This window comes from Malania oleifera, chromosome 9 (assembly GCF_029873635.1).
Source record: "Malania oleifera isolate guangnan ecotype guangnan chromosome 9, ASM2987363v1, whole genome shotgun sequence".
Classification (NCBI taxonomy): Eukaryota; Viridiplantae; Streptophyta; class Magnoliopsida; order Santalales; family Ximeniaceae; genus Malania; species Malania oleifera.
The window spans coordinates 2,381,821-2,395,669 of record NC_080425.1 but is presented as its reverse complement, the minus strand read 5'-3'; the positions used below and the strand labels follow the sequence as shown (position 1 = coordinate 2,395,669).

The window sequence follows — 13,849 nt, the reverse complement described above, 5'->3', positions numbered from 1 at the left end:
GATGCTGCTACTGGAGAATCTTGTGGTGTACGATATGTTTGGTTTTGACGTCATATTTGGGATGGATTGGTTATCCTCCAGTTATGCTGTGATTGACCGTCGTGGAATAGTGGTAGTATTCAGACCTCCTAGGGAGCACAAGTATGAGTTTGTAGGATCACGTGTGCGTTCGACGCCACAGATTCTGTCGGCATTACAGGCAAGAAGGTTACTCTTGGACAGATGTCAAGGGTACCTAACTTGCGTGAAGGAACCACTGCGGGATGAGTTGAAGCTCGAGGATATTTGAGTGGTTAACGAGTCCCCGGATGTGTTTTTAGAAGACTTACCCAGTTTACCTCCGAATCGTGAGGTGGAGTTTGCGATAGAGTTGCTGCCCGACAAGGCACTGGTCTCTAAAGCTCCCTACCGGATGGCTCCAGCAGAACTTTAGGAGTTGAAGGAGTAGTTGCATGAATTACTGGACAAGGGCTTTATCCGACCTAGTCTTTCGCCCTGTAGAGCTCCAGTTTTGTTCATAAAAAAGAAGGACGGGTCGATGCGCATGTGCATTGATTACCATGAGATCAACAAGGTGACTGTGAAGAACCGTTACCTGTTGCCTCATATTGATGATCTTTTTGACCAGCTACAGGGGACGCAAATCTTTTCGAAGATCGACCTATGATTAGGGTATCACTAGGTGAGGGTTAGATAAGAGGATGTTGCGAAGATTGTTTTCCAAACCAGATACGACCACTACGAGTTCTTAGTCATGCCTTTTGGGTTGACGAATGCTCCGGCAGTGTTCATGGATCTGATGAACAGGGTTTTCCATGAGTACCTGGACCAGTTTGTAGTGGTGTTTATCGATGACGTTCTGGTATACTCAAGGAGTTTGGGAGAGCATGAAAACCATCTAAGGTTGGTGCTACAGATTTTACGAGAGAGGAAGTTGTATGCCAAGCTGAAGAAATGTGGGTTCTGGTTGAAACAAGTTGCGTTTTTAGGCCATGTGGTGTCTAAAGACGGTGTGTCAGTTGATCCTAGAAAGATTGAAGTTGTAGTCAATTGGGTGAGACCGAAGAGTGTGCAGGAGGTTCAGAGTTTCCTAGGACTTGCGGGTTATTATCGTCGGTTTGTGGAGGGATTCTCTAAGTTGTCTAGGCCTCTAACATGATTAGCCAGGAAGGGTGTGAAGTTTGATTGGACCGAAGATTGCGAGCAGTGTTTCTAGGAGTTGAAATAGCGATTGGTTACTGCTTTGGTCTTGACCATTCCTTCTGGGGATGGCGGTTTTGTGATCTATAGCGACTCATCTCTGAAGGGTTTGGGATGTGTGCTTATGCAACAGGGTAAGGTAATTGCTTATGCTTCTCGGCAATTCAAGGAATACGAGAAGAATTACTCTACGCATGATCTGGAATTGATTGCTGTAGTTTATGCGTTGAAGATCTGGCGACACTACCTGTATGGTGTTCAGTGTGAGATTTTCACTGACCACAAAAGTCTCAGATACTTTTTCACGCAAAAGGAGTTGAACATGAGGCAGAGAAGGTGGCTTGAGCTGATCAAAGGCTACGATTGCACCAGCAGTTATCACCCGGGAAAAGCTAACATGATAGCTGATGCATTGAGTCGGAAGTCGGAGCATGCAGCAGTATCTGCAGTTGTAGCTCAGTATCATATCAGACGGGATCTGGAAAACCTTGGCATAGAGTTGATAGCTGGTGATCATCAGGCTTTCGTTGCAAGCTTGGTGATCCAACCGACTTTGTTTGAGCGTATTAAAGCCGCACAGGCTAGTGATGCGAAGTTAGTTGAGACTTTGGAGAAAGTGTAGCAGGGGTTGGCTGCAGATTTTAACATTCTGAGGGAGGTGTGTTGAGGTTTGGAACCAGGTTGTGTGTTCCAAACGACGACGAGATCAGAAGGACGATTCTATATGATACATCCTGGTAGCACAAAGATGTATCGGAATTTGAGCGAGTCCTTTTGGTGAAGTGGTATGAAAAGGGAGATTGCTCAGTTCGTGGAGTAGTGTCTGACGTGTCAGCAGGTGAAAGCTGAACATCAGAGGCCGGCAGGACCGTTACAGCCCTTAGCTATTCCGGAGTGGAAATGGGAGCACATTTCCATGGACTTTATTACCGAATTGCCGCCAGCGCTTCACGGGCAGAATGCCATTTGGTTAATCGTGGACAAGTTGACGAAATCTGCTCACTTTGTACTGATGAAGGTTAGGTACCCTTTGAGTAGGCTAGTAGACCTGTACGTGCATGAGATAATCAGAATGCATGGGGTACTAGTGTTCATTGTGTCAGATCAAGACCCGAGGTTTACCTCTCGATTCTGAAAGAGCTTGCAGGAAGCACTATGGACGAAGCTTACTTTCAGTACAACGTTCCACCCCTAGACTGATGGACAATCGGAGAGAACAATACAGATCTTGGAGGATATGTTACGGGCTTTGCGTGTTAGATTTCGGTGGTGGTTCTATGCAGTTTCTGCCACTAGTAGAGTTTGCCTATAACAATAGCTTCTAGGCTAGTATAAGGATGTCACCGTTTGAGGTTTTGTATGGTCGGAGGTGTCGGTCTCCTCTGTATTGGGATGAGGTTGGTGAACGTCAGGTTTTAGGACTTGAACTCGTGCAGCAGGCGTCTGAGAAGGTGGGTTTGATTTGGGATAGGATTAAATCGGCTCAGAGTCGGCAGAAGAGTTATGTGGATGTTCGCCGCCGTGAGTTGGAATTCGAGGTGGGGGGGTAAGATATTCCTGAGAATCGCTCCGACGAAAGGGGTGATGAGACTCAGGAAGAAGGACAAGCTGAGTCCAAGGTATATCGGACCATTCGAGGTTCTTGAGCGAGTGGGTCTGGTAGCCTACAGGATTGCACTACCCCCAGCGCTCTCAACGATCCACAATGTGTTCCACGTATCCATGTTGAGGAGGTACGTGTTAGATCCGTCGCATGTTATTAGTTACGAGAACTTAGAAATTAGAGATGCTTTAGCATATGAGGAGGTACCCGTTCAGGTTCTCGATTGTAAAGTTCAGAAGCTATGTACCAACGATATACCGTTAGTGAAGGTATTGTGGCGGAATCACGAGGTTGAGGAAGTTTCTTGGGAATTGGAAGTGAAGATACACCGGAAGTATCCACAGTTGTTCTGAGAGGTAGTTTGGATAGTAGGGTTGGTTGAGTACGTGTGAATAATGCTACTATTGTATTGTGATAAGTGGTTAGTCTCTGGGAGTGTGTGTTATTGTGAACTCCCGAGATAGTATATGTATGTAACCATGGTATTCCTCCGCGATAAGCGAGGGTATGTATGTATTGTGACGGAGCTGCGTTGTAAGTGGTCGCCGGCTCTTCCTAGAGTCGGGTATGTCTATTCGGTTGTGTGGATGAGTTCATAAATGAGAGATTACAAATTTCGATGACGAAATTTTTGTAAGGAGGGGAGGTTGTGACCTGTGAGATATGGAACAAATAAATAAGAAAAGTGTAAAATAGTAATTTGAGCAGGCTTCGTCGACGAAGCCAGTGTTTTCGTCGACAAAGGCCCTTCTATTGTTCGGTGACGAAATGCAGAGGTTCATTGACGAGGAGAAGCTGAGAGATTTTGGGAAATCCTGAAATCTCGGGCTCGTCGACGAGGCCACCGTGACGTCGATGAATTTCCTTCGCCAGCTCGTCAACGAAGACGTCGCCTCATCGATGAGGTTGGTCGGGTCAAAGGCTCTATAAATATCATCCATTTCTTTTGTTTCTTGGCTAAGTTATCAAATTTCTCTCTCCCTCTCTCTAGATTCGAAGCTCCACTCTCTCTCTCTAGATTTCTTTGCCGTTCGTCGTTGGAATTGACGATCCGACATTACTGCGAGGATCAGGGAAGGAATCTCTACGTGTTATGTGGAACGAATTTTCGTTTTGAGGTCTTCGGGTTTTGACCCAAAAATCAAGGTAAGGCTCGATTTTCATTTCCTTTTTGTTAAATCTGTAGAGAGTAAGATTGTAAGTAATTATAGTAATGTGATTTATAGGTTTTGGGAACTCGGTTCGCTGTTTAGGAGCCGTAGAGTTCGTGTTTGGATTTTCAGGGAAAGGTAAGGGGATTCTATTTATATCGGTTATTTTTGAAATCGGATTCGATAGAACTGTGGTTCACAATCCTGTGTATGTTTTGGCTACTTATTTGGGGAAATCTAACGGGTAAAAATTATGAGATTTTCACGTTACAGTTTTGGGAAAAGGGGGCGTCGGGTTGCATCTCTGGTTTCGTTGGAAAATGGTGGATATATTGTTGAGTATATTGTGTTATGGAGATGGCCGTGCCTTGACTTGTTTTAAACTGTATTTTGAAAATCATGATTTAGTGATTACCAAATAAGTGTGGAATGAACTGTTATATGAATATGCATTGAGGTTTGATATGCTGAAATGAGACATAGGAACGTGTGTTCCGAATTGTTCCAGGTTGTGAAAAAGTGTCCGACTCTATATCTGAGGGTGTGAAATACCACTTGCCAGTGGCAAGAGTGTTTGATTCTATATCCGAGGGCGTGAAATATCGCCTTTTACCGGCTGATCACTGAAGGGTGTGGATCCACCAGATGTACCGATGCGATGCCATGGGAGCCTGGGGCTACGCCATGTGCCAAGGACGCTGTGTAATGCGGGCCGGCTTCGTGCCAAAGGGTGTGAAGACATCTTGAGAACTATATTGGAACTGTTTTGTGAAAATGCTGGAACTGAACCGTGTATGTTTTATGTCATGATAACACTCTATTTGTATAGACTTTGGTATGGTACGATCAATGTATAGAATGAACTTTTGCGCTGTGTATATGTCGTGTATGTGAATGTGTATAAAGTGTACGGAAACCCCACGGGGTCGGACCCTCGTTCATTATAGTATCATGTGTGTTTTGTATGACCCTCGTTCATTATAATATCATGTGTGTTTTGTATGATACAGGAATGAGTTAGGTTATACTACATCACACTTTGGGGCCCATTGCCGGGTTCGGGGCGTGACAGCTAGACTCTGATACTTCTTGATGCAAATTGCTTGCTAGTAGGGTATTGTTTGCTCTAGGGAGTGGTTAAAATGCGTCATGCACAAGCTTTTGGGAAAATTGTCCTATTGGGAAAATCTGTTGGGCAAAGCTATGGGCATGCGCAAGCCTTGCAACACTCATTAGCATGACTCTGGCTTTGCCGAACAAACTCTAATGAGGGATGATGGAATTGTCCCACATTAGTTAGGAAGGCTAAGGGAAGGCCTTTTCTGTGAGTTGGGTCCATTTCCATTATAGGATGCATTTTAAACTGTGACGTGTAACCACTCCCTAGAGTAGACAATATTCTGCTAGCAGGGCCTATTTGCATCAAGTGATGTTTAAGCTTGGAACCTTGACTGGTGTTGTGGGGGCAACTCGTTGAGGACAATGAGGCTTGTTAAGAGGGGTGAGCATGCCCATGGCTTTGCTCAATAGACTCCAATAAGGGATGTGGGAATTGTCCTACATTTACTGAGAAGGCTATGGGGAGGGCCTCTTATGTGGGTTGGGAGTTCTTCCCAGTAGGGTGTGTTTTAAAGCTGTGAGGGGTAACTACTCCCCAAAGCTGGCAATATCCTACTAGTGGTGCCCACTTGCATAAAGTGGTATCAGAGCCTAGAACCTTGCTCGATGATGTGGGGGTCACATATTGAGTACAATGAGCCTCGCGAAGAGAGGTAAGTGTGCCCATGGCATTACCTAATAGTGAGGGATGAGGGAATTTCCCACATTTGTTGGGAAGGCTAAGAGTGGGGGCTCTTATGTGGGTTGAGTCCTTTTCTCTACTAGGGTGCGTTTTTAAGCCTTGAGCTATAGCCACTCCCTAGAGTAGACAATATCCTAGTAGGGTCCATTTACATCAAGTAGTATCAAAGCTTGGAACCTTGTCTTGGTGGTGTTGGGGGCCACTCGTTGAGGATATTGAGCCTCAAGAGGAGGGGTGTGAGTGTGCCCATGGCTTTGCTCAACAAGCTCCAAAGAGGGTTGAGGGAATTGTCCCACATCAGCTGGGAAGGCTAAGGGGGAGGGCCTTTTATGTGGTTGGGTCCTCTTCCTTAATAGGAAGCATTTTAAAGCTGTGATGGGTAACCACTCCCTAGAGCATAGAATATCCAGCTGTAGGGGCTTGTTTGCATCAAGATAATGATGCAATTTTGCAATCTTTATTTAATTTTCTGTTTATGCGGAGTGTTGTCACTTATGGGTTCTAGGAGTATTTTTGTAATTTCTGAATTTTAGGTTTATTTTGTTTAAATTAGTTTTGGGGGTGATTTTGAAATATTGAAGGGTGCTTTTGTGATGGGACTTATTTGGAGGGGCTTTAGAAGATAAGTGCATTTTAGAGGTGGTTTTGTGCAAAATAGGAGTTGACTTCTCTTGGAAGCCTTAGGCCTAGTATAAATAGGAGTCTTTTGCCACTTTTCTCGGAGGTTTTTTTTTTTTTGGATTTTGTTTTTGAGAAGATTTCTTTGTAGAGCTTGCTCCAAATCAGTTAGGGTTTGAAGATTTGGAGGCTTGGGTTTTGAGGATTCAACCTTGCAGTGCCTACCAATCCCTACATTGCTACTAATGACGGAGTGGGCTAGCAGAAAGCCACTGCACAACAACAAAACCAAGCCTTAGTCCCACTAGGTGGGGTTGGCTATATGAATTCTTTTCCGCCAATTTATGCGATCATGGACCATTTCTTTTGATAGATTCAAGGATATTAAATCCTTACTCACTATCTCCTCCCAAGTTATTTTAGGTCTATCCCTACCCCTTCTACTGCCCCCCATAGTAACTAAGTCACTCTTCCTCACATGTGCACCATGTGGCCTACGTTGCAAGTGTCCATACCATTTGAGTCGTCCCTCCCTTATCTTATCTTTTACAGGAGCTACACCTAACTTACCACGAATATGTTCATTCCTGAATTTATCTTTCAATGTTATACCACTCATCCATCTAAGCATTCTCATTTTGACAACTTTTACTTTTTGGATATTATATTTCTTCATCGCCCAACATTCCGATCCATATAGCATAGCTGGTCTTATAGCTGTCCTATAAAACCTCCCTTTCAATTTTAATGGTATTCTACAATCACAAAGCACAGTTGAAGCACTTCTCCATTTTACCCAACTTGCTTTAACTCTGTGCATTACATCATCTTCAATTTCTCCTTCAGCTTGCATAATAGATCCAAGGTATCGAAATCTACAAGTGCTATTTATTTCTTCATCATCAAGTTTAACTTTGTCTCCAATATTTCTCCTATCATTACTAGAATATATTTCATATATTCTGTCTTATTTCTACTTATCCTAAAACCTCTAGATTCCAAAGCTTCTCTCCATAATTCTAACTCAGTCCTTACTCCGTCCCTAGTTTCGTCAATTAATACAATATCATCTGCAAACAACATACACCATGAAACCTCCTTTTGAATACTCTTAGTCAATTGGTTTATCACTAAAGCAAAAAGATAAGGACTCAAAGTAGATCCTTGATGTACACCTATGGTGATTAGAAATTCTCTAGTTTCTCCATCTATAGTCCTTACACTAGTTATTACTCCATCGTACATATCCTTAATGACATCGGTATACCTACTACATACACCCTTTTCTTTTTTTTTTTAAGCCCACCATAGAACTTCCCTAGGTATCCTATGATATGCTTTCTCAAGGTTACTAAATATCATATGCAAGTCCCTTTTCTTTTCCCTAAACTTTTCCATTAGTCTTCTTAAAAGATAAATAGCTTCTGTGGTAGATCTCCCAGGCATAAAACCAAATTGATTTTCTGAGACCTTCGTTTCTAACCTTAATCTTTGTTCAACTACCCTTTCCCATAGTTTCATCGTATGACTCATAAGTTTAATTCCCCAATAGTTATTACAATTTTAAATATCTTTTTTATTTTTATATATAAGTATTAAAGTGCTTTTCCTCCATTTGTCTGGCATTTTCTTAGTTTTTAAAATTGTATTAAATAAATTAGTTAACCATATAATTCTATTATCACCTAAGCATTTCCAAACTTCAATTGGGATATTTTTTGGTCCTATAGCTTTCCAATTTTTCATCTTTTTTAGTGCAAACTTAACTTCGTTTACTCTAATTTTGCGAATAAATCTCATATTTTTAGTCTTTTCCTCATTTGAAAATTCTAAGTTTAAGTCTTCTATTTGGTTTTCATTAAACAACTTACTAAAGTAACTTCGTCATCTTTCTTTAATGTCTTCATCCTTAACCAAGACAATATCATCCTCACTTTTTATACATTTTACATTTCCTAAGTCCTTATTCTTCCTTTCTCTAGCTTTAGCAAGTTTAATTATATCTCTTTCCCCTTTTTTTGTACCTAATTTATCATACAAACTATTAAATGATCTCTATTTAGCTTCACTAATGACCTTTTTTGCATCTTTTCTTGCCTCCTTATATTTTTCAAAGTTATCTCTGTTTCTGCATTTTTGCCACGTTTTATACCAAATTCTTTTTATCTTTATGATTTTTTGTACATCTTTATCCCACCACCAACTCTCTTAGCTATTCGAGAATCTTCTCCATGATTCACTTAAAATCTCTTTTGCTATTTTTTTAATAGAGCTAGCTAATCTATTCCAAAGGGTATTTCTATCTATCCCATCCTCTATGGTCCAATCCCCATCTTTGATCATTTTATCTTTAAATTTTATTATATTTTCTCCTTTTAGGTTCCACCATCTAGTTCTCTTACATTGGTTTATTGTATTGTTTTTCCTCTATCTTTTAATACATATATCTAACACTAAGACTTTATGTTGTGTGGTTAGGCTTTCACCTAGAATAACTTTACAATCCTTGCATGATAAACAATCTACCCTCCTAGTTAAAAAAAAAATCTATTTGACTTCTATTTTGTCCACTTTTAAAGGTTATTAAGTATTCTTCCCTCTTCTTAAAGCAAGTAGTCATTATACTAAAATCATAAGACATAGCGAAATCTAAGATCATCTCCCCAGACTCATTTTTGTCTCTATATCCATATCCTCTATGTATCCTCTCATAATTTTTATTATCTCTTCCAACATGTCTATTCAAATCTCCTCCTATAAATATTTTCTCAATCCCTGGTATGCCTTGTATAATACTATCCATATCTTCCCAAAATTGTCTCTTAAGATTTTCTGCTAAGCCGACTTGAAGAGCATAAGCACTAATGATATTTATTATCTCTTTTCCTAATACCATCTTGATTTTAATAATTCTATCCCCTACTCTAGTTACATCCACAACGCTATCTTTTAAGTTTTTGTCTATAATAATGCCTACTCCATTCTTATGTTTTTCTTTTCCAATGTACCAAAGTTTAAAACCTGATTTATCAATTTCTCTAGCTTTCTCTCCCACCCACATAGTTTCTTGAAGGCAAATTTTATTAATTCTTCTTCTGATCATTGTATCCACAATTACCATGCTTTTACCTGTAAGCGTCCCTATATTCCATGTTGCTAATCTAATCCTAGTTTCTTGAACTAACGTCTTTACATGCCCACATCCAAAATGATGCAAGAACTCTCGCATATTTGACACCGTACCCGGGCGCCGACATGATGCGTCGCTTCGGGGCCACGACCTAGCCCACCCTCGCCCACTTTTCACTACACCCGAGTGGTTCAAGTGCAACGCGTCGCTCGTAGGGGACGTCCCAACAAATATTCGGTAAGGATTCATATCATAGTGATCTGACAAATTTTACACTGGCTATCAACTACCTAACACAACCCTCCTCCTTTACCTGGGCTTGGGACCGGCTGTGTGTGAAAAAATTTGGACATTAAGTGCATCACAGGCGGAGTTGCAGAAAGCCACTGCTACTGTTCCGAAATAGTGCCAAAACAAGTACTAATTTGAGGACTAGGTTGCTTTTGTTCCTAAAAATTGCCCTATTTTTTGTTGTGCTAGGAACAGCTGTAGGCTCTTTGTTGTTTTGAGGATTTAGCAGTTATTTGAATCAAGAAATGTTGTGAAAACTTTATACTGAAATCTCAATCTTTATTTGTGAATTTTTCTTTTGTCCCCACACATACTTGCATCAACTTGGTATATTAGAGCAGTTCCTTTCTTGGCTATTTTTTCTGCCAAGTCCATTGTTTTTGTTTCTTAAGCTTCTATAATTAAATATGGCTAAAGGGCGGCTCGGTGCACAAAGCTCCTGCGTATGCGGGGTCCAAGGAAGGGGCGGACCACAATGGGTCCATAGTATGCAGTCTTACCTTGCGTTTTTGCAAGAGGCTGTTTCCACGCCTCGAACCAGTGACCTCCAGGTCACATGGCGACAACCTTTCCATTGCGCCTAAGCTCGCTTCAATCATTAAATATGGCTACCCACATAAATTTCGAAGGTAAATTTTTCTGGATGTTAAGGAAACCTTAGGTTATTGCTACTAGAAGGAAGATATTGGATGATAAAAGGAGTAATATGGCAGTAGCAACCTCTAAAGAACAGCATGGGACAGATTAAGAAAGTATCTAGATGAAAGACGATTGACTCTGGAAGACTTGTTTTAGAACATGTGCAACAGTTAGAAAGCTTTGTAAGTCAGTAATCCACTACGACAACTGCAAAAATCTGCTCGCTGAAGTAGTGGTGGAAAAATTCAAGCTTGAAATGGTGGAACAACTGCAGCCGTGTCACATTCTTTGGTCCAATAAAGGTAATGAAGTATCTGCGACAACAAGTTGCACGATCAATATTTTGGTTGGAGTCTCTCACAAAGAAACATGCCATATTCTACTTTGGACATCCTTGGCAAAGAGACCAAAATGTTGTCCATGACCAGCATGCCAATACCCACTTTTTCTATGTCAAAAATGGTGACAAGAAGAAAAAAGCTAGTTTTAAAGCCCATGAAAGATGTTGACGTGACAAAAGAGAAGGGTGAAATGCAAGGCATAAGTTTTGAATTTTTGATAAGACAAACTACAAAATGAGAAGGGCTTGATGGAATTTCTAGGTGTCCCCTCAGCTGAAAATCAAGTTATAGAATGTGAAGCTCTATGTACATTCACTCACCTTGTAGATGTGAGAGGTCTTACAATAAAAGAAAGTTGTGTCACTAATGTTGGCCTTTCCTTATGAATGATTGCCACAATGTAGGGCTATTGATGATCAACATATTCTTTAAGAAATTGATGAAGTAGTTGCTTCTATCAAAGCCAAATCAAGAGTGGAACTGCAAGAAAAAACAAGTTCAAAGGAAATCTTCGGTGCAAGCCAAAAATAATCTGATCGTCATTGCAAGTTTAGAAAGGATAAAGTGAGTACTTGGGCTATGGATTGTAGTCATAAAGTTCGAATAAGGAAATTTAAAAAATGATCACCCATAAAGGAGTAGATGAGGCAAATATGGCAATCTAGGAGGAGACATGAGGGAGATAGCCGCCATGCTTGAGTGCTTGAATGGGGAAAGATAGTTGTGCCAAGAGGGACACCTTGTCTCTTGGTCATCGTGAATCTCCCCAAAATTGTTCTCCGTCACTTCAACCAAACTCTTCCTCCTCTTGTCATGTCGTTAAATTCAAGACTGTATCTAGTTATTTCTAATACTAATGTTAGATCACTAACTCATTATCTGTGTTTGATATCTTCTATTATTACCAATTTCTTTTTGCAATTTTTATTTGGAGGAGATGCCATGTTCTCTCCCCAATGTCTCCCTCCTTGACAATAAGTGTCGTGAGCACCTATGAACATCTTTCTCCGAAATTTTCTAGCTTGAAACCAATCTTCTTTGCTAACCTCGACCTCAAACCGAATCGATGACCCAACATCTCCTTATTATTTGAACAGTGTTTTAAAAGGCTCAATCGAGGCTCGCCTCAAGGCAAAGCATGCTTAAAACGCCTTGAGGCTCAATCTAAAATACCAAATTCCAAAAAGTCTAATGCATTACATGTTGAGGCTTACACAATTTACAAAAAGCACGCCTTTTGCACCTTTTTAGTTAGGGCTTACAAATTTTGGGTGTGTAATTCTCAAGTTAGAATTGGTTAGAAAATTTTAACTGCATGTTTGTACAAAAGGAATGTCATAATATGAGTTTATTTGTAAAAATTTTGAACCTCAACATTTCCAAAATAACTGGATTTATATCTTATGTCATGAAAATAGTTTGCACTTTGTAATGGTATAGCTGTCTCTTGTCATGATTTATGTGATATTCAAGTCAGCAATTTTTGAATGGCGAACAAGTATTTTTCGAAGTACATCTAGTTTTTCTTTTTTAAATTATATTTGTGATTTTCTTAATTTTAACTTTATTTTAAATATATATAATTTATTTAAAAAATTTTTATCTTAAAAAACAAATTCTCAAAAGGCTTACACCCCAACGCCTTAAGGCTCACACCTCGCCTTTTAAGGGTTAAAACGCCCTCGCCACATTGATTTGAAACCTATATTTATTAGTTAGACCTATCATTCCCTTGTCCAAACCTTTGCTATGCTTGCAGCAATTCATCCTTGGCTTTAGGGTTTGTTTAACTCAACCAGTGAGAAAGAGTGTTCGATTGCCTCTTTCAACCTAGTCGTTTGATCATTTATCGAAGTCGACTCTTCCTTAACAATCATCCTTCTTTGAGTTCTCTTGTTTGACCATCGGGAGGGTCTTTCTCCCAAAAATTGATCTTAAGAGGCTTCCACTACAGCCGTCGCACATGGGAATCCACTTAATTATAACATCATGATCCCTTATTAGACTTGATTTCTCTGCAAACAGAGCATCTTAGCAATATTTTGAACACCCCTTCAGCAAATCATTCTTGGCTTTCAGAGACGATCGGCGTATCCTCTTTTGGCCTTAAGAGAACTCTCGTCTGCAACTATGGTGGGTGAGTATCTAACTATTTCGACTATGTTCCATTGGAGTTTTTTTTGAAGAATTTTTTTAGGCCGGGGGGGGGGGGGGGGGAGGGATGGCCTATCAAGTAAGAAGCTGTTTGGGTGGGGAGGTCATTTCGTAGTGTGGGTTGATTGCAAAACCTTCTGTGCTAATTGTATTGAGCCCTCATATTTTTTTTTGGATTTTGGAGTTTTTAGGGAGAAAATTTTCACATTGTTTGTTAAAGAAAGAGGAATTTATTTGGATTGTGAAGATATTGGGGTAATATGTGAAAGAAAGCAAGGAGTAGATAAATTTAATCAAGGAGGCTTATACTTAATAGGTGAGGGAACTTGGGTCTCGATTAAATTGCAATTCGATGACGAAAGGAGATCTTTTCGAATAGAGAAGGAGGGTGCAGGAGGAAAACACAGCTGTGTCACTGATAGTAAGAATAGTGAAGGTTGAAAAAAATCTTTGTGAAGCACTTATGCAATTTTCTTGTGTTCATAACAACCATAATGCCATTGAATGTTCAGATTGTGGTTCCTTAAACATATGATAAGATATGAGAAGTTGACGATGGAGCAGAGCTGACTCAAGCCAATCGGAGAAGCGCACCTTTGTAAAAGTTGTTGGCAACATGTTGACAAGGGGGAAGATTGATTCAGGAAAGAACGATAGGGAAACCCATGATTTTAGGAAAGGTTTTTTTAACTTCCTTATTTAGCCCAAATTTTAAAATTGCTTCCAAATTTAATGTTGAGCTTTGGAGAGGGAAATTTGGGCCTATAACCTGTGGGCCTCTTACAACCACTAAATGGGTAATTAAAGGAAAAAGGATTATTGGGCGAAGCCTTATCCAAAAGGGTGTTCAGTCAATATTAAAGGGCAAGAAAATAGATGCTTATGCCTAGTCTTCAGAGAACACTAAAAAGAAAAGTGAGG

The 13,849-nt window shown here is 40.3% G+C and overlaps 1 protein-coding gene across 4 annotated transcripts in view; it reads left to right on the top strand.

Annotated features, from left to right (window-relative positions):
- LOC131164794 (polycomb group protein EMBRYONIC FLOWER 2-like) overlaps nucleotides 1-13,849 on the top strand; it is a 125,435-nt gene that overhangs the window by 105,324 nt on the left and 6,262 nt on the right. Inside the window, exon 16 of one of the 4 annotated variants that reach the window (XM_058122250.1) lies at nucleotides 4,463-4,731. The exons of the other annotated variants lie outside the window; for them this stretch is intronic. Within the exon in view, the coding sequence (XP_057978233.1) occupies nucleotides 4,463-4,469 (7 nt within the window). The 3' untranslated portion in view covers nucleotides 4,470-4,731. Of the gene's footprint in view, nucleotides 1-4,462; nucleotides 4,732-13,849 lie in introns of those variants that run through there. 4 annotated transcript variants of the gene reach the window in all.